Source organism: Eretmochelys imbricata, chromosome 8, assembly GCF_965152235.1.
Source record: "Eretmochelys imbricata isolate rEreImb1 chromosome 8, rEreImb1.hap1, whole genome shotgun sequence".
In the NCBI taxonomy this organism is placed as follows: Eukaryota; Metazoa; Chordata; order Testudines; family Cheloniidae; genus Eretmochelys; species Eretmochelys imbricata.
In genome coordinates, this window is record NC_135579.1 from 97,456,341 (window position 1) to 97,475,216 (window position 18,876).

General features: G+C 42.2%; 1 protein-coding gene across 1 annotated transcript in view; it reads right to left on the reverse strand.

Moving 5' to 3' along the window:
- Nucleotides 1–4,837: 4,837 nt before the first annotated feature.
- GPX7 (glutathione peroxidase 7) overlaps nucleotides 4,838–18,876 on the reverse strand; it is a 29,125-nt gene continuing 15,086 nt past the window's right edge. The window contains exons 2-3 of the mRNA XM_077824823.1: nucleotides 12,521–12,782; nucleotides 4,838–7,996 (exon numbers count right to left, since the gene is read on the reverse strand). Coding sequence (XP_077680949.1) covers nucleotides 7,833–7,996; nucleotides 12,521–12,782 — 426 coding nt within the window. The 3' untranslated portion in view covers nucleotides 4,838–7,832. The remainder of the gene's footprint in view (nucleotides 7,997–12,520; nucleotides 12,783–18,876) is intronic.

An 18,876-nucleotide genomic window follows, 5' to 3' on the forward strand; every position in this document is an offset into this window, starting at 1 on the left:
TCTGGTCATTTTGTTAATATCATTTCATCAGTACATTGTATTTAATTTTCTAGTTTTGGTTTTTTGACATTAAAAAATGTACAGAGATAAATTCCTGATCCAAACTAAAAGCTAAGTCAAAGGGAAAGTGCAAAGCTTTAAAAATGTGTCAAAACATCCCCCTCTCCTTTTTTTTTTTTTTTTAAGATCCCAAATCATTATGGGTGAATGTCACCTGTAGTTCAGGATGCCTTTATAAAGAGCCAGATCCACAACCCTTTGAGGTTAATAGAGTCTTTACCATAGACTCAGTAGAGTCTGGCTGAAGCCCTAAGGTCCTCTGCCCCATAAGTGACCCTCCAAGGGAGAAAATAGTCCTGTCCTTTTTGTGTGGTATAAAAAAGGTGTGAAAGGGTTCAACAAAATGATTCTGCCTGTAGTTTATGTTATTTCAGGGCTTGTCTTGAGCGAACCGTAGGAGGAGCCAAGAGTTCATATCTACCAACCAACATGTTATAATGCTACTTTCCCTACCTATGTTAGGATTTAAAAACATGTAAGCTAGAAAGTTTTTAAAATACACATTTTATCCTAGTCTACACAAGCCCTAGGATTAGCACCTATTGAAGTGAATGAGGCATTTGTTTCAGGCTCTCAGAAAACTCAGGTGTATATCACTGCATCAGTTACAAGGACTTATCATAAGAATGGCCATACTGGTCCAGCTAGTTCAGTATCCTGTCTTCTGACAGTGGCTGCTGCCAGATGCATCAGAGGGAATAAACAGAACAGGGCAATTATTGAGCGATCCATGGCAGCTTCTGGCAGTTGGAGGTTTATGGATATCCAGAGCATGGGTTTGCATGCCATTGATGGACCTATCCTCCAGGCACTTATTAAATTCTTTTTTTTAACCCAGTTATACTTTTGGACTTCGCAACATCCCCTGGATGTATATAGTGGCATGATGATATTTTCTGTTTTATTACCTAGACCTTTCTTAATGGTTCCTAACATTCTGTTAGCCTTTTTGACTGCCGCTGCACACTGAGCAGATGTTTTCAGAGAACTATCCATGATGACTCCAAGATCTCTTTTTTGAGTGTTAACAGCTAATTTAGATTCCATCATTTTGTACGTATAGTTGGAATTATTTTTTCAAATGTTCTTTACTTTGCATTTATCAGCACTGAATTTAATCTGCAACCATAACAGCTAGACAATTCCTTTAAAAAAACAATAAAGCCGGAGAACAATCAACAAGCCTGTCTGGGTCCTTCAGCTAGTTCTTTGTATCCCTCGGGGGCACATCCCACACTTTGGGAAACATTGACGTAAGCATTAAACATTTCCTTTGGAATAACTTCCAAATAGGCATTCAGGCAAGGTTCCTTCTGCCTGTCCTTGGCAGCTATCCAGAGGAGAATTTAAAGATTCCCTGGCAGTAGGGGTTTCAGTCCAGCATCCACATCCCTAAAATCATCAGCAGAGATGACAGTATCTAAACCCACCTGTTGACAGTCTCAGTAAAAAGCTGTGGAATGAATGGACATGAAGATGGAACTATGTTCTCATTTTCTTTCCAGGACAGGGAGGTATGTTGGCAGAGGAGTGTCTAGAAAGCATGTCTGGCTGCTGTCTCTGATGGTTCTGTTCTGTGGATTAATAGAGGACTTCAAACCTCCAGAGTGGTCATTTAAAAAGTGGCACCTTTTGTGAATATTATATTCCCACATAAACATTTAAGAACAAAGCCTACGGGATAACCCAAGCATCACACCCATTGCATGCTCCCAAATTCTGCTTTCCTGCTTCCCCAAACCTACAGGCTTCCTGCACCTGTAGAACTGCAGCCATGATTTGCCTCTCAGTTTGTAGATGTATGAATCCCCAACAAAGGTCCAGAATCATTCAGCTGCCCTAGGTGCCTAAAGGTTGAGCAATACAAGAACTGGACTCAGGCACTTGAAAGCCACCTTAGCACCTGGTGCTGCATTAAGGAAAGTGACAGGTTCGTCAGTGAGGTGGCTTCCACCTCCACAGAAGCATGCCACCCCAGTTCACCACTCTCCTTATTACAAAGAGCTTAGACATGTCTACAGTAAAACAAAATTGAAGTTTATTTAACAGAGCTTGAGACTGGGATTCAAATAAAAGCAACTATAAGGGTTTGGAAACATAAGTTTACAAGTAAAAGAAAAGCAAACAATGCAAGCTATAGCCTCTACACTTATTAACAAGTTTCAGAGTAGCAGCTATGTTAGTCTGTATTCGCAAAAAGAAAAGGAGTACTAGTGGCACCTTAGAGACTAACAAATTTATTTGAGCATAAGCTTTCATGAGCTACAGCTCACTTCATCAGATTCATCTCCCCACTGTATTTTCCACTGAATGCATCCAATGAAGTGACATCTTCCCTCTCACAGCATTGATGCTGGATCAACTGATGCACTTAAGGCTAGAGGGGCCATCATGATAATGTAGCTTGACCAACATAACAAGTACTCTTGGCTGATCCAAGAGTTGACTGTAGTTTACTATAAAACTCAGTCCATTTGAACAAATGGATGTCTGTATTCAGTAATTTGGACCACATTCAGCCTGTTGTTGAGCAATGTGCTAATGTGTTGTAAATGGTGCATTAGGTACCATCCAACAAAGTCACATTAGGCCTTACTCACCTTTGCGTTATTCCAGCATTAAACCAGTGTGATTCCATTTATGAAAATGGAATGATCCCAGCATAAAACTGGAATAACACAGGGATGAACCAGACCCATAAAGCTTGTCACTTACCAAAAACCAAAACAAAAATACATGTTTAAACCCCTGTTTCATTGTAAATATTTCAGGTTATGAGTCCCATTTTGCAAACAAATTTTTTGTATTATGTGGGTCTGATTCTGCAATGTCTACTCAGGCAAAACTCTTAAAGTCAACAGGTATTTTGTCTGAATAATGGCTGTGAGACCAGGCTCTGAAGTGATTTCTTCTTCCTCTGTCATACCATACAGGGACATATAATAACGTGCAGTTATGTATCTCGTCACTTATCTTAGACGTTAAACCAATGTAACGTATTTCTTACAGGGATAGTCTACATCTGTCAGATCTGCATGCTATAAATCTTAAAGCCCTAGACAATTGCTATCCATTCACAAAAATGTATGTTTGTTAACACATACCAAATCTTTCTGTAATACAGGCAAGTTGCAATGCAGATAAGATTTAAGCATGGCACATTCAATGGTTCTACGTAGTTTCCAGAAGGTGCCCTGGGGAAGATCCCTGTCAGACTTGAACTGTGTTAGAATTCATAAGCCAAAGGAATAATTTCTGATATCTACACACTTGTTGAATCCTCAGAGAACAAATACAATCCAGTGCAATTTGGCTTGTTATCTATGGTTTGTCTATCTAGTGACAAGATCATATCAAATGATTAGAGGACAGATTTCTCTCCTAATAAAAAAATTATGATTTACATTTATCTAGCACCTTTCATCCTGAAAGACCTAAACTTGCTCTACCAACTATGACTTCAGCCCAACAAAGGATTTAAACATGTTATATGCTTAACTCTCAGCACATGACTATTTCTGTTAACTTAAATGTAAGCATTCATGTGCTCAAGTCCTTTACTGGATCAGGGTTTAAGTGTACTAGCTTACATAGTATTCATTTCATCCACCACTAAACTGTTGCCACTGGTGAGGTGGACTGCATCAGCTGTTTAACACTGTGCAGCATCACTAGCCACCAGTTTAGGACAGAAAGTGAAGAGGAATTTAAGGAACCAGACTGTATTAATTACCACACTTGAACTTTGGCTAGGACACTGGGGCTAATGCTCCTATTATTATGAAGAGTGCTCTGTGCTGGTCAGAGCCTCAGTTATATACCTTATCCAAAGGGCAGTATTTCCAGCAGCATAATGCCTGCCACTACCGTGCTGGGACACTGTTTCCGTATTTATGTAGAGGGAAGAGAGCCACATACTGAATCATTAATCACTTTTCTTCCATTACCCTGGATTCTCCTTGGTGATCTCCCTGCCACATAACAGACACGCCAGACTCTCCTTCACTTGAGAGGTGTGATGAAGTCACTGCTACGACTCATTTAGCAAATAGACTGAATAATAGAAAAGACCTGGGGGTTTGCTGCTCTCTTCTTCCTGCATGCCCATGTATCTATGTGACACACCCACTAGCACTGGTTTTCCTTGCTCGCATAGGTGTAAGTTACGCCCTTCATTTTAGTCTAACATCGGTTTGTAGGACTGAACATGTTAATTAGTGTCAATATTGCCTGATTCTGGAAATTTCCACAATTTCCAACTGCAGCTGGCTCAGAGATTCTTTGCCCTTCTGCCTTGGGGCTGTGATCTGCCCCTCCATCTCCTTTATTTGTCTTCTCTCTCTCTCTCTCTCTCTCACACACACACACACTTTTTTCCTTTTATTCCCCTGCCCCTTTATTTTATTTATTTATTTATTTATTTTAAAAACTCAGATTTTCTCAGATGATGTCAGCTTGCTTGATGCAGTAGAAAACACAGTTCAGGTTCCAGTTCCCCTGGCCTTTCTGCAAGTCTCAAGGCAGTTCCAGCTTCTACCCTCTTGGACTGCTCCTGATAGGCATCCATGACCCTAGCAGCAGCTGTGCAGGTCCAGGAACCATCAATTGCTTTAGCATCTCTCCTTTCCTCTCCATCCATTCATCTGCTCCTCACCCTGTTGCAAGACAGGAGGCATCATGGTACACACACACACCTCTTTATTCTACTGGAGTACACCGGCATAATTATGAATGTGTATGATTGCAACAGCCATTTGGAAAGTGTTTACACTGTATGCAAAATGCTAAAAAAGTTTATTGTTTTACCATTTTAAAAACACTATGCAGCACAAACCAGCTTTACTGTGTCAACAATATTAGAACTGGGCAATATTATACTTTTTTAAAGCATCTTAGGGTTAGGAGCATGCTGGCCTCTAGAGCTTGTTTTATAAATAATTGCCTTATTTTACTATCTAGTGCTGATAGTCCTCCAGTGCCTTCCCACAGTTCCCCTCAAAGGGTAGAAAAGTTATCCCACAATTGACAGGCATTGCGTACCCCTGGGTTCTTTGTGCTGAGATGCTCTAGGATTCTTTCCCTGTCCACTGTGGGAGAACTTGTCTATTCTTTTGGAGGGAAATTATGGGAAGGCATGGAGGACTATCAGCATTTAAATGATTTTGCCGATGTCCTCATTGCAAAATAGGCAGGCTCCAACCTCAGCTCTAACCCCCGACACCTGAGTAAGCTAACCTAGGCTTAAAGCACCTCCAAACCCAGGTCAGAAGTTTTTCTGTATGGATGGCAGGGAGGGGTAAGGCTAAAACCTAAGTAAGAGCCTCAGTTAAAGGTGTAGTGTAGACACCATGTGTGCAAGAACATGTTACCCTCCACTGGTTGGCTATGCTAAAAAAGATACCCTATGAGTGTTTCTGTAGGTGACAGCTAACAGAGATCTTTGTTTTAGCTTAAGTGGTAGTAGCCTCATACTTTTGGAGCTAAAGTAACAGAGCTTTTATCTCAGCTGAATAGGTCTATGAAGTTTTATATTAGCGAGGGGAGAATATTGCCATTTTTAAGGTTCCAATCACAGTCCAATTTTAAGGCGGATTTAATCTTCCTTGTAAGAACCACTTCCTCTCCCTATTGCCCACCTCCCTATCCCCCAAGAAAGATAGAAATCTTTATGCTTTCAAATAATTAGGGTTAAGGCTCACTGGCAACTGGAACGTTTTTTGAACATTTTGATTAAACTGAGTAAGTATCTTTTGAGATTAAAACATTTTAAAGTGTCACCAGTTTGAAAATTTTGCATTTTCTAATGTTTCTCTCTATCCTTAGATCTTCCCAATGCAATCACATTACACCACAAGATTTGAATTATAAACTGAACATAGATTTTAACATTGGTTGAGACAAGAGGCAGTTTTCAAAAGCAAAAACAGTAAAATGCATAAGAAATTTCCATTAGTTGTTCACTTGTCATGATTCTGTCAGTGAAACTGAGGAAAAAAAATATCACAGTGACTAAGAATATTTTCACCATGGAGCTCTGAATTGGCCAAGGCTACTTTCCAGAGTTAAAGGAAAGGTCAGGATCTGGTTTAATGATTCTCCTTCCTGCATGATCCACCCTTTGGTCTAGGGTGAAATGTGGTACAGGTCCATTTTCCTGATTGAGGAACTGAGTAGTCTCATTTTTTTTATTATGCTGTAGCCCCCTTATACTGTACTGGTATATAATTCTCTGTTATACTAAGGCCCCTTTTTGCTGCTTTGGCAGAAACAATCCCCTGAGAATATACCCTACATAAAGAGTCTCACCAGCTGGTACAGACGATGCCAGGCCTGCTCTAATCCACTCCTATGCTCCCCCGCCTCCCCACAAACACAAAACCACCACCACCTGCAAAGAGTACTGGGAACATTTATTTATTTATTTAATGTGTGCAACCAGGTACCTTGGGAACACGTTTCTATATTTATAAGGCTATTCTCTGCTTCCCAGGTTCCACAGGGGACCTAGGGCAGCAGATCAAACACTAGAGCAGCCCCACGGTAAATGTGTGTGCTTTTGTCAGATGTGCTTTGAATGAGGCAGGGCTTTGCAGAAGCCATTAAACTTGGACAGCACCACTAATTCCTTTAATTTAATAATCTGTCCAATCCCATTTATTTAAAAATTTAAAAATGCTGTCTTACATTTGGCTACATTTTAAAAATAATTAAAGTTTCTGGGTGATATCAGAGGACTTGGCTATCACATCATTTATCAAAATGAAGCACTTAAAACTGAATAAACAAGGACATCATTAATCTTACATTGCCCACAAAATAAACACATTATTCATATGGTGCCAGCAGATTTCAAAACCACCTTAACTCTGACTCAGAATCAGTACTGTTCTTTCTCCCAAAACATGAAGCACCATACAAAAACTTTTTGAAAAAAGAAACCTAACAATAGGGGTAGATTCTCAGCTGGGATAAATCATCTTAGCTCGTTGATTTTAATGGTGCTAAATTGATTTAGCCAGAGGAGAATCTGGCCCTATAGATGTTCAAATTAATTATACAGATTTTTCTAATGTCACTCAGTAACCCTTTTTTAAACAAAGAATTTAAAGACAGTTCACACAACTTATGGAGAATCTTTTTGTAGGAAATGTTGTCTTTTATTTCGGTTCTATAGATGAGGCCTCCCCATGCCCTTCTCCCCCAGTTACCCATGACACAAATAAAGAAAGTGAAGTGTCTGTCCTTTATAACTAAGCAGACACATATCATTATAAGTGTGTCTGCTTTGAGGAAACCTATTTTTGCCTGCCCCTTATAACTGTGTCCATACTACGCCGAGTGCACTCTTCTACTTTGGGTTGCATTTTTAAATGCAATTCATGGTCAAAATCATGACAAATCAATTGCAGTTGCTAGTAAGGTCTCTCTAAGGAAATTCTAGCTGAACTGAGCCTGGCTGCCAAAAAGATCCTAATTGGCTCTTCATAATACCATCAACAATTCATTATTTGAGTTAGTAAAATGAACAAATGGCTGATAATTTTTTTCTCAGAAGGCACATATTAAATTCAGTAACTTTGTAATGATAGCACAAACCTAAGTTAAATCACCTTTTACCACATTCAGTTATTGTTTCCTGTATTCTTAGGATGATGGGGAAATTAGTCATAATGATTTCCTGTCCCTCTATTTTCTCTTTTGGAATGCAAACAGTTAAATTACAGTCCTAATTATCAATCCAGGTATAATAGATGTGATGGGAATTTTGAAAGTCACAGTTCATCTTTCTGCTTCAGGATGATTTTCCTCACAAGCTCCGTGATGTAAGGCTTTATTTCTTCAATAGTGACAGTTGAGTCCCAAGCCTTTACTACTTTCCCATTAGGGGCTATCAGGTACTTCCAGAAGTTCCAGGTTGGTTCTTCTCCTGTGGATTCTGTGAAGGAAAAAAAAAATACAAACAGAAGAGAAAACCACACGAACCAGTTCCTGACATTTTAGTATGATGATGTGTTAATCAGCGCCTTAAGGAAAGAAAGTACATAACATCAAGGGGAAAACGTTAGGTTGATTATCAGGAAGGATTTCCTGACAGGGAGATATATTAGACTGTGGAATAGTCTACCATGGGAACTAGTAGAAGCCCAATCCATAAGACATATAGACAGGAGAAAGCACCAGAAAATATAAGGAATACTTGTGGCACCTTAGAGACTAACAAATTTATTTGAGCATAAGCTTTCGTGAGCTGAGCTGTAGCTCAGAAAAGCTTATGCTCAAATAAATTTGTTAGTCTCTAAGGTGCCACAAGTACCCCTTTTTGCGAATACAGACTAACACGGCTGCTACTCTGAAACCAGAAAATATACCATTTGGAATAATCATGCACTGGCAGGGAGATGGACTTAGGAACAGCCATATTAGAGCAGACTAATGGCTCATCTAGTCCAGTAGGCTATCTCCCATAGTAGCCATTACCAGATGCTTCAGAGGAATGTTTCAAGAAACTCTGCAGAAGGAAATAACGGAATAACCTACCCCGAGGAGAAGTTTCTTCTTAACCCTCATTAGTTAGAGATTGGGTTATTCTCTGAATGACCTAACAGGTTTTCCCATAGCTCTAACCTCTATGATTCTATTTTATGAAATGAAAAAGTTCAGGAATGCATTTTAGAATAAGGGCAGGAGTTTCTGCCCATAAATATGAGGTCATAAGATAGGAGCACAGAATGTGCAGGTCCAGAGCTATACATGCTTCATCTGGGACAAGGTTACATCTCTTGCCACTTCTGGGCCAAACCCCCATGTGGAATCAGACAGATTGCCAAGGTGCATGTGACAAGGTGTACCAGGCCCTTTGAGGCCCCCGCTGGAGACCTCATGGTCCTTCCATGCTCTGCCCCAGAGAAGGAGAAGGGAAGCAGCCAATCGGAGCACCGCAGGCTCAGATAAAAGGAGCTGCAGGGGCTGTATGCAGTGCTGTCCCGGACTAGGACCAGAGGAGTAAGGAAGGGTATTCCTTGCTAGAACTCAAGTGAGACACAAAAGATGGGTTCTGGTGGAAATGGCATTTGGTGAGGCAGGAGAAGAGTAGAGAACTTCAGCCCTGAGGTAAAGGTGAAGAGGAAAGGGCTATGTGGGAAGCAGCCTGGGGAATAGCAGCAGCAAGTACTGAAGGAAGCGAAGCAGTATGTAGCTGCCATTTGTAGGGTCCCTGGGTTGGGACCTAGATAGTAGACAGGCCTGGATCCTGCCACTGGCAACGTGGCCAAGGCCCTGAGAAGGGGGCATATTTTGTTTAGTAGCCCAAGCCCAGGGATGGAACTTAAAGGACTCAAGAATGGCTGAAGACCCCGCAGAGGGCCAACCATTTGTTGAACTTTGTTACTCCTGTCCCCTGGAAGGGAGCTGAACTTGAAGGAGTGACCCAGCTGGGGCAATAAGAACTGTTATGGCAAAGAGTCTCCAGGGAGAAAGCCCCAGAGGTACTGCTCTATACCAGGGCAGGCATGGTCTTAAAGCCAGCCTAGAAGGGGCTGAGGACTGAGCACAGAGACATGGCTAAAGATTTTAACAAGGGCACAGGGACAGGCCCTGTTTGGACCTCTTATCCTGGAAGGGGTTTGTTAATGCACATTGACTGTATGTCACTTGGCCACAGAGCTGGACTAGTGAAGACCCACCTGATGAGGTTGACTGCTGAAAAGCGGTGGTGGGAGCAGAGAGAGAAAGTGCAGGTTTGCACACAACCGACAGGAGGCACTAATGAGAGGTGAGTGTTTCCTGTCACACTGCACTGCCAGGCTTATGCTGGTGACTGTCCTTTCACGTTGCAGTGGTGACTGTCCCACTCTCACAGCCTCATGCTACATGTGGAGCATTGGGGAAGGATGAGATTTGCAATCTGCATGCGATATGCAAGTGGCAGCTGAGACGTTATTGACATGAACTGTGACCGTATAGATCATTGCTGTAACCAAGGTCCTACAGTTGCAGCAAATCTTGTACAAAGGAGGTCAAGTAAGGTGTCTATGGAAAGGTTGTAATTTGCTGGTTATGATTATGCTGTCTGTATGCGTGTATCATTTTTGTATTTGAGGTTATGAATATTGGCTATGTACTTGTATCTCAATGTGTTTGTTTCTAAGTAGCATCAGTGAAGCATTTGGTCAGCTTCTTGAGAAAGGACTATTCTGAGTCAGTGCCCAATCAAGAAATACTTAACTGACAATGGACTTTGGGAGACGCCAATCCACATCTGAGCTTTCCTGGGAACGTTCAAACTAACATGTAAACAATGGCGTCGGCCTGCAAAAAGCTGAATCCATGGACATGTGATTTGCCCAGATGGCTACAAACTCCATCTTGTTGCTGTGATTTTGCACAGAAGAACAAAAGGGGTTTCCGCCCACACGAGAGAATATAAAAGGCCCTGGAAGCCTCTCTATTTTTTCTTCAGCTGGCTCAAGAGATGGCCTCTCCACCCCAAAGAGATGCCTGAAAGAAACTGGGACAAATGGGTGTGTGAGTGATTGCTGGTTCCAGGCCATAAACTACAACGTTGGTCTGAAAAGGATTGGGCCCAAACTAGGAAGGCGTCTAGTCTGTGAAAGAAGCTTATTGGAACATTTCTGAGGGTGAGATTTACCTATATTCAGTTTCTCAATGTATTAGGCTTAGACTGGTGTGTTCTGTTTTATTTTGCTTGGTAACTTACTTTGTTCTGTCTGTTATTATTTGGAACCACTTAAATCCTACTTTTTATACTTAATAAACTCACTTTTGTTTATTATTTAACTCAGAGTAAGTGATTAATACCTGGGGGAGAAAACAGCTGTGCATATCTCTCTATCCATGTTATAGAGGGTGGACCATTTATGAGTTTACCCTGTATAAGCTTTATACAGAGTAAAATGGATTTATTTGGGGTTTAGGCTCCCAGAAAGACTAAATACTAGGCGCTGGAAAAGTCCCTGTTAACTGAGAAGCCCCTGGGGCTAAGTGGATCTTAGTTTCTGTGAACTGCAGGGATGTGTGGCCCAACCTCCTGGTCTGTGCTGAAGCTGACTGGTGTGACTAGCTCAGCAAAATAGAGTGGAGGGAAGCCTTTTCTGGCAGGGGGGCTTGTTCTCAGTGGTATCCCAGCACATCTAGTGACCGTCTTGAGGGAGTTTCTGTGACCCAACCCATCACAGCAGCTATCCTACCTGGTGAACCAGAACTGGAAGAGTGTGAAGTGACCTTGGAGTCTTTTTGCTTTCCTCTGCAGCGTGTGGGTGTGGGTCTCTTACCGGGATTACCTGGCTAGATCTCAATCATGCCCTTGTCACTGCTGAGGACTCAGGCATTGGTGCACCATGGTCCCTCCTATTCTCTGCCTGTGGTACATAATAGTCTAGTCTCCTGGAGTTGTACCAGTCTGGTCTAATTTTAGTTGTTGGGTTTAGTTTGTGGATGCTGGTTGGAGTTGGTGGCCTGTGATGTACAGGAGGTCAGACTAGATGCTCTGGTGGTCCCTTCTGGCCTTAAACTCTACAAGAAGAGCATGGGGAAGCTTCACCTGCAGGAATGTCAGCTCTGGAAGACTGCATGTAGCTGCCAAAAGTAGTACAAACAACTGTGCTGTAAGTCCATGGGAGAGTGTGGAAGGAACACTGTTGCTGGGTAGAGGAGGTGAGACTCAGTGTGCTGTCATGTGATGGTGGGCTTGATTAGATTTGACTCATTTCCTAAAAAATTGGATGAAAATTCCAATTTCAGTTCAGTATATGAATGGTGTTTGGAGCATTCAACCTATGCAGAAAAATATAGTCTTTAGATAAGAATAACCTAATTTACTGAAGGCTTCTTAGCTGTCTGCCAGGAACCAACAAAAACTCCCAAAGACTCCTGTCCTAGCATGCATTGGTTCTTGTACAAATAGCTGGATGGGTTTTACAATTTGGTTGTTCCATATTCCTGGTGAAGAACCTGGAAGGAATTTTTCCAGAAAATCACTATCAGTACCTGGTTGCACTGTTTTGTGAGTGAATGCAAAGCTTGTGAAAGTGAGGGGTTTGGATGGATACTGAGGACCTTTTGCCTCCTCTTACCCTACAGCTCTGCTAATGCATCTGATCAAATCTGGCCTGATGTGTCCTGACATGAATGCTCTGGAGAAATGGTTGCTAAGTGGAGAAAACCAGGCACAACTGCCCACGTTCATGACCCTGTGATCAGGTACAGCGGGAATGTATTACACTCCCATGTACACAGACTTCGTATTTCTAGACATTCTGAATCCCTATTTGGATAGGCATTAGATAGGGTTATTTAATAAATGTGTATGTGAAATAATTATAACAGGCGCATTTGCAATCATGAACACTATAAATAATCCTTATAAAAGTCTTGCCAGATCAGATGAATTCAATGCCAGCGACTTACCTCCTTAAATATAGCTTCTCTAGATATTACTCACCAATTAAATATTTGAAGGCAGCATTAGCACCAGCACCTGTGACGGCAGTTTTGCTGAACATAGGAAAGGAGGCACCATAAGTCTTTCGGGCAAAGCTCTCAATTTCTTTGTTACTGTCTGGCTCTTGCTGCCCAAATTGATTACATGGGAATGCCAGCACATTAAAATGATGCGGGCCAAGGTCTCTCTGTAATTGTTGTAGAGCTTTGTAGTGGCTATCTGTAAATCCGCACTCACTTGCAACATTGACGACCAGAGATACCTAAACACAAGAGATTAAAACACACTGCATATCTCCGTTTGACATGGTTTTCCCCCAAGGAGGTTTGACTGCAGATCATTCTCAGCAGAATAAAAATATCCAGGTTGAGAATCTTCAGTGAACTGGGATTGAGCATCTTGCTACTGTTTGAAACTGTTTCAAATTCTTTTGATTATTTAGGGAGACTTAGTTTTTAATATTCACTTTATTGAAGTCAGATGTAGCATCCATGCAGAGAAAATACATTCTAAATTCGTTGGGGGTATTAATTCTGTTTTCAGAAAAACCAGCATCTCCTCTGTCCTGTCTCCTTGGCATTTTCTAAACATTTATTATAGTATAAACAATCCAGCACATGTAAAGAAATGACTGTTCACATGAGGTTGTTTGGTGCATATTAATTATTCCAGGTCTTTCAAATGTTTTTAGATGTGCAACATCTTCCCCCTCACAGCATTGATGCTGAATCAACTGATGCACTTAAGGCTAGAGGGGCCATCATGATAATGTAGCTTGACCAACATAACATGGGACATTAAACTTCACTCTGTGATTACTGCATCAAGCCCACTAACTTGTGGGTATCTTTCAGAAAGCCATCCAGTTTCAATTAAAGACTCCAAGTGGTGGAGAATTTACCACTTCCCTTGGGAAGCTGCCTCAGTAGTTAAGTAGCCTTAAAAATGTGAATCCTTTTTCCAGCTGGAATTTTTCTGACTTCATCTTCCATCATCCTTGAGCTTCTGGACTATTGTATTACACACAATTACATTGTTATAAATGTACATTCTGTGGGCTACAACACTTCTCCCACATGCCACTGCCTTTGGAGCCCTGCTGTTGGGAGGGTGTGCAGCATAGTAGGGCTTCACTTGAACAATAACACAGCCTCAAGCTGTAATCATTGTTAAGCAGATTCTGCAAAGGATCCATGGTGGGGACCTTCCCCAGGCCTGATGTACCTTACACACAGTGCTCTACAGACAGATCCCTAACATCAGGAAGCACCCTCCACAGAATCTGGAGACGGAGCAAGATAGTGGTGCCTGTCCCCAAACCTCAGTAGAGCCACATACCAATGGTGCACATGCAGGAGTGAGGAGGGGAGAAATGAGGCCATGTGGGAAGCATTCCCTCACTCTGTGTGTGTGTGTGTCTGTGTGTACACAGATCTCAAATATGCCAGTCATAGAGGTAAAGAGAATATTGTGGCCCACTGAAATGAAGCTCTTACACCCTTTTTACATATTTGAATAAGAAAGCTTGATCCTGCTCCCATTGACATGAACAGGAATTTCACCATTGACTACCCTGGTTTGGGATTGGGGTTCAAAGTTAGGACTTGTGGAGCCAGAGTCAGTCTGGGTGTAAGCAGATCCAACTCCGCTGAAATCAGCTGAGTCACACATGTCTACACCAACCATGGCCACATCTGCCCATGGAGCTAAATTCTTCTCTTAATCCCACTGATTTCCATGGGGCTACTGAAAGCAGAATTTGTGCATGTGTTTCTTTCCTGATCTGTACATGAACTCAGACTTCACGTATTTTTGTTAAATGATTTGAGTTCTCAAAACAGCCCTAAAATTCTAAATAATAGTGGAAGTTGTTATTAATGCAGGCTTCAAATATGCTTTGAAGATTTTTAAAAATATTTAATCCTTACAAAACATTCAGGAGATCTTAGGGTATTCTTGCAGCTGCTACAAGGGAGAACTGCAACTCGCTTCCTAAAATAACCCTCCTCTAATGTTTTCTTTGGAGGCAGTTAAAACCAATTGCCATAGATCTTTCGGATGTTCTAATAATTAATTACAATATTCTGCACTTATGCAGTGCTGCATGTTATCTGCATAGTGCTACAAACTTTTTCACTTTAAATAGCACTTTATAAACGTTAACCAATTAAATTCACCAGTTAGAATAATTAGAGAAGTTTCTTCTCAACCAGAAAATTTAATTCAAGTATATTGTAGAAAAGAGTTAGGATTCCAGCCCAAATCCTATTAGGCTTACACCTGTGCACCCCTACTGAACTCAATGGGGCCATACAATTAATCTGCCCTGATTTATATCCTGTATCTTTGAACCAAAGAGCTCAAAGTGTTGCACAAATTAATGTATCAAGTTTTACATGACCACTGTGAGATTGTGAACAGTGATTCTGACCTATGTAACAGAAAAAGGGAGTCTGAGGCACAGACTGGGGGCAGGTCTATATACTTAAGTGAAGCACTTAAGTGAAGCCACTCCTATGCTGATGGGAGAGAGCTCTCCCATCAGTGTAGTTAATCCACCTCCTTGTAAGGTGGTAGTTATGTCATGTGCATGAGCAGAGGGGTTCAGGGCTGTCAACCCAGCACCTTTCCTGAGCACTAAAAATTCACTCAGAGCCTTTCCTCCCCCTGCTATAAAATTCACAATGAAATATCATAGGCCAATCAATAAAGCACATCAAAACTTGGTTTAGTTGAAAGGGAAAAATAAAATATGGTTGCAGATTGTACAATAAATACAGGGCAACAAATTCTTAGCCACCAAGAATTCATGGGTGCCATTATATTGGACACTGTGGCCATTCAGAACTTCACAGCAGGAGAGAACCCAAGTTCTCCTGCACCAAAAGCACAGGCCCCATTCACTTGAGGGAGAACACTTTTAGCCGTTCTAAGGTTAAGGTCTAAAGCAGTAGTCCCCAAACTGTGGGGTGTGCCCTCTGGGGGAGGGAGGGTACAGAGGAATGTTTGGGGGACATGGTGGGGCCCAGGCCAGCCCCCACAAGGGGTGTGGAGGGAGCCCTAACTCTGCCCCAGCTGTGCTCCTGGTTCTGGCTCCCAGCTGCAGCTCTGGTCTTGGACCCCAGCCCTAACCACAGCCCCACTCCCAGCTGCAAACCCAGCCATGACCGTGGCCCTGTTCCCAGCTGTGGTTCGAGGGGAGTGTGTGTGGGGATGAGCTGGACGAGCACAAGTCCATGGGACCGGATGCGCTGCATCCAAGAGTGCTAAAGGAGTTGGTGGATGTGATTGCAGAGCCATTGGCCGTTATCTTTGAAAACTCATGGTGATCGGGGGAAGTCCCGGACGACTGGAAAAAGGCTAATGTAGTGCCCATCTTTAAAAAAGGGAAGAAGGAGGATCCTGGGAACTACAGACCAGTCAGCCCTACCTCAGTCCCTGGAAAAATCATGAAGCAGGTCCTCAAGGAATCAATTCCGAAGCACTTAGAAGAGAGGAAAGTGATCAGGAATAGTCAGCATGGATTCACCAAGGGCAAGTCATGCCTGACTAATCTAATTGCCTTCTATGACGAGATAACTGGCTCTGTGGATGAAGGGAAAGTCAAGGACATGTTGTTCCTTGACTTTAGCAAAGCTTTTGACTCGGTCTCCCACAGTATTTTTGCCAGTAAGTTAAAGAAGTATGAGCTGGATGAATGGTGGATAGAAAGTTGGCTAGATTGTCGGGCTCAACGGGTGGTGATCAATGGCTCCATGTCTAGTTGGCAGCCAGTATCAAGTGGAGTGCCCCAAGGGTCGGTCCTCGAGCTGGTTTTGTTCAATATCTTCATAAATGATCTGGAGAATGGTGTGGATTGCACCCCTGCAAGTTTGCAGATGACACTAAACTAGGAGGAGAGGTAGATACGCCGGAGGATAGGGATAGGATACAGAGCGCCCTAGACAAATTAGAGGATTGGGCCAAAAGAAATCTGATGAGGTTCAACAAAGACAAGTGCAGAGTCCTGCACTTAGGACGGAAGAATCCCATGCACCACTACAGACTAGGGACCGAATGGCTAGGCAGCAGTTCTGCAGAAAAGGACCTAGGGGTTACAGTGGACGAGAAGCTGGATATGAGTCAACAATGTGCCCTTGTTGCCAAGAAGGCCAATGGCATTTTGGGATGTATAAGTAGGGGCATTGCCAGCAGATTGAGGGACGTGATCATTCCCCTCTATTCAACATTGGTGAGGCCTCATCTGGAGTACTGTGTCCAGTTTTGGGCCCCACACTACAAGAAGGATGTGGAAAAATTGGAAAACGTCCAGCGGAGGGCAACAAAAATTATTAGGGGACTGGAACACATGACTTATGAGGGGAGGCTGAGGGAACTGGGATTGTTTAGTCTGTGGAAGAGAAGAATGAGGGGGGATTTGATAGGTGCTTTCAACTACCTGAAAGGGGGTTCCAAAGAGGATGGATCTAGACTGTTCTCAGTGGTAGCAGATGACAGAACAAGGAGTAATGGTCTCAAGTTGCAGTGGGGGAGGTTTAGGTTGGATATTAGGAAAAACTTTTTCACTAGGAGGGTGGTGAAACACTGGAATGTGTTACCTAGTGAGGTGGTGGAATCTCCTTCCTTAGAAGTTTTTAAGGTCAGGCTTGACAAAGCCCTGGCTGGGATGATTTAATTGGGGATTGGTCCTGCTTTGAGCAGGGGGTTGGACTAGATGACCTCCTGAGGTCCCTTCCAACCCTTATATTCTATGATTCTGTGAGGGTGGGAGGTAGTGGTAAGGGAGCACAAGATAAAAAGTTCTGGGACCCCTGGTCTATAGCCTGCGGTTGGGCAGTTCTAATTGCACCTAATAGAGGGCAACGATGCACATACACAGTATAGCTGATCACAATACAGTATTTAAAACTGGTCTCTACATCCTCCCTTAGTTTTCTCTCAGAAAAACAAACCCATAAAACAAAAGTTTATTTTAATAATCCTTAATGGTTTATTGTGACAACAAGGCACAATCTAGGGAATCCCTATGCACTGGCATACAAAGTATGTTCTGGTGCCATCTAGCTAACTTTCAAAGTATCAACATATAGATACAGACTGAATGAACATGGTCTACTTGCTTTTTGATGCTCATTAAAAAAATTATGTATTAAATTTGTGACTGAACTCTGTAGAGGAGAATTGTATGTCTCCTGCTCTGTGGTTTTACCCACATTCTGCCATGTTTTGTGTTATTGCAGTCTCTGATGACGACGCAGCATATATTGTTTGATTTAAGGACACTTTTACTGCAAATTTGACAAAACCCAAAGAAGGTCCCAATATGAGATTTCTAAAGATAGCAGCAGCACTTGACCCAGGGTTTAAGAATCTGCAGTGCCTTCCAAAATCTGAGGGACGAGGTGTGGAACATGGTGTCAAAGTCTTAAAAGAGCAACACTCTGATGCGGAAATTTCAGAACTCGAACCACCAAAAAAGAAAACCAGCCTTCTGTTGGTGGCATCTGACTCAGCTGATGAAAATGAATGTGTGTCTATCTGCACTGCTTTGGGCAGAACCCATCATCAGCACAGAAACATGTCCTCTGGAACGGTGGTTGAAGCATGAAGGGGCATATGAATGTTTAGCATATCTGGCACATAAATACCTTGCAATGCTGGCTACAACAGTGCCATGCGAATGCCTGTTCTCACTTTCAGGTACAGTAATATTGTAAATAAGAAGCAGGCAGCATGATCTCCTGTAAACAAGTTTGTTTACATTTGTCTTGGCAAATGGCTGAACAAGAAGTAGGACTGAGTAGGACTTATAGGCTCTAAAGTTTTACTTTGTTTTTGAGTGCAGTTATGTTAAAAAAAAATCTACATTTTTAAGTTGCACTTTAACAATAAAGAGACTGCACTACAGTATTTGTATGAGGTGAATTGAAAAATACCACTGTTTGTTTTTTGCAGTACATGTATTTGTAATCAAATATAAAGTGAGCACTATGTATTTTGTGTAGTAATTAAAATCAATATATTTAAAAATGTAGAAAAAAAAATATATTTAAATGGTACTTTGTTGTTTAACAGTGCGACTAACACTGCAGTTAATCATGACTACCTCTTTAATCTCACGATTAATCATGATTAAGGCTGCATGTCTGTCATGGAAGTCACGGATTCTGTGAGTTCTGCAGTGGCCAGTGCAGCTGGCTCTGGGTCTACCAGAGCAGAGCAGGCAGCCCCTGGATCAGCAGCATCAGCCACTGCTGGGGCAGTTTGGATGTGGGAGGGAGCTCAGGGCTGGGGCAGGCAGTTGAGGTGCAGTGTGGCACTTACCTCCGGGCAGGGAGGGCTCCGCAGAAGCAGCC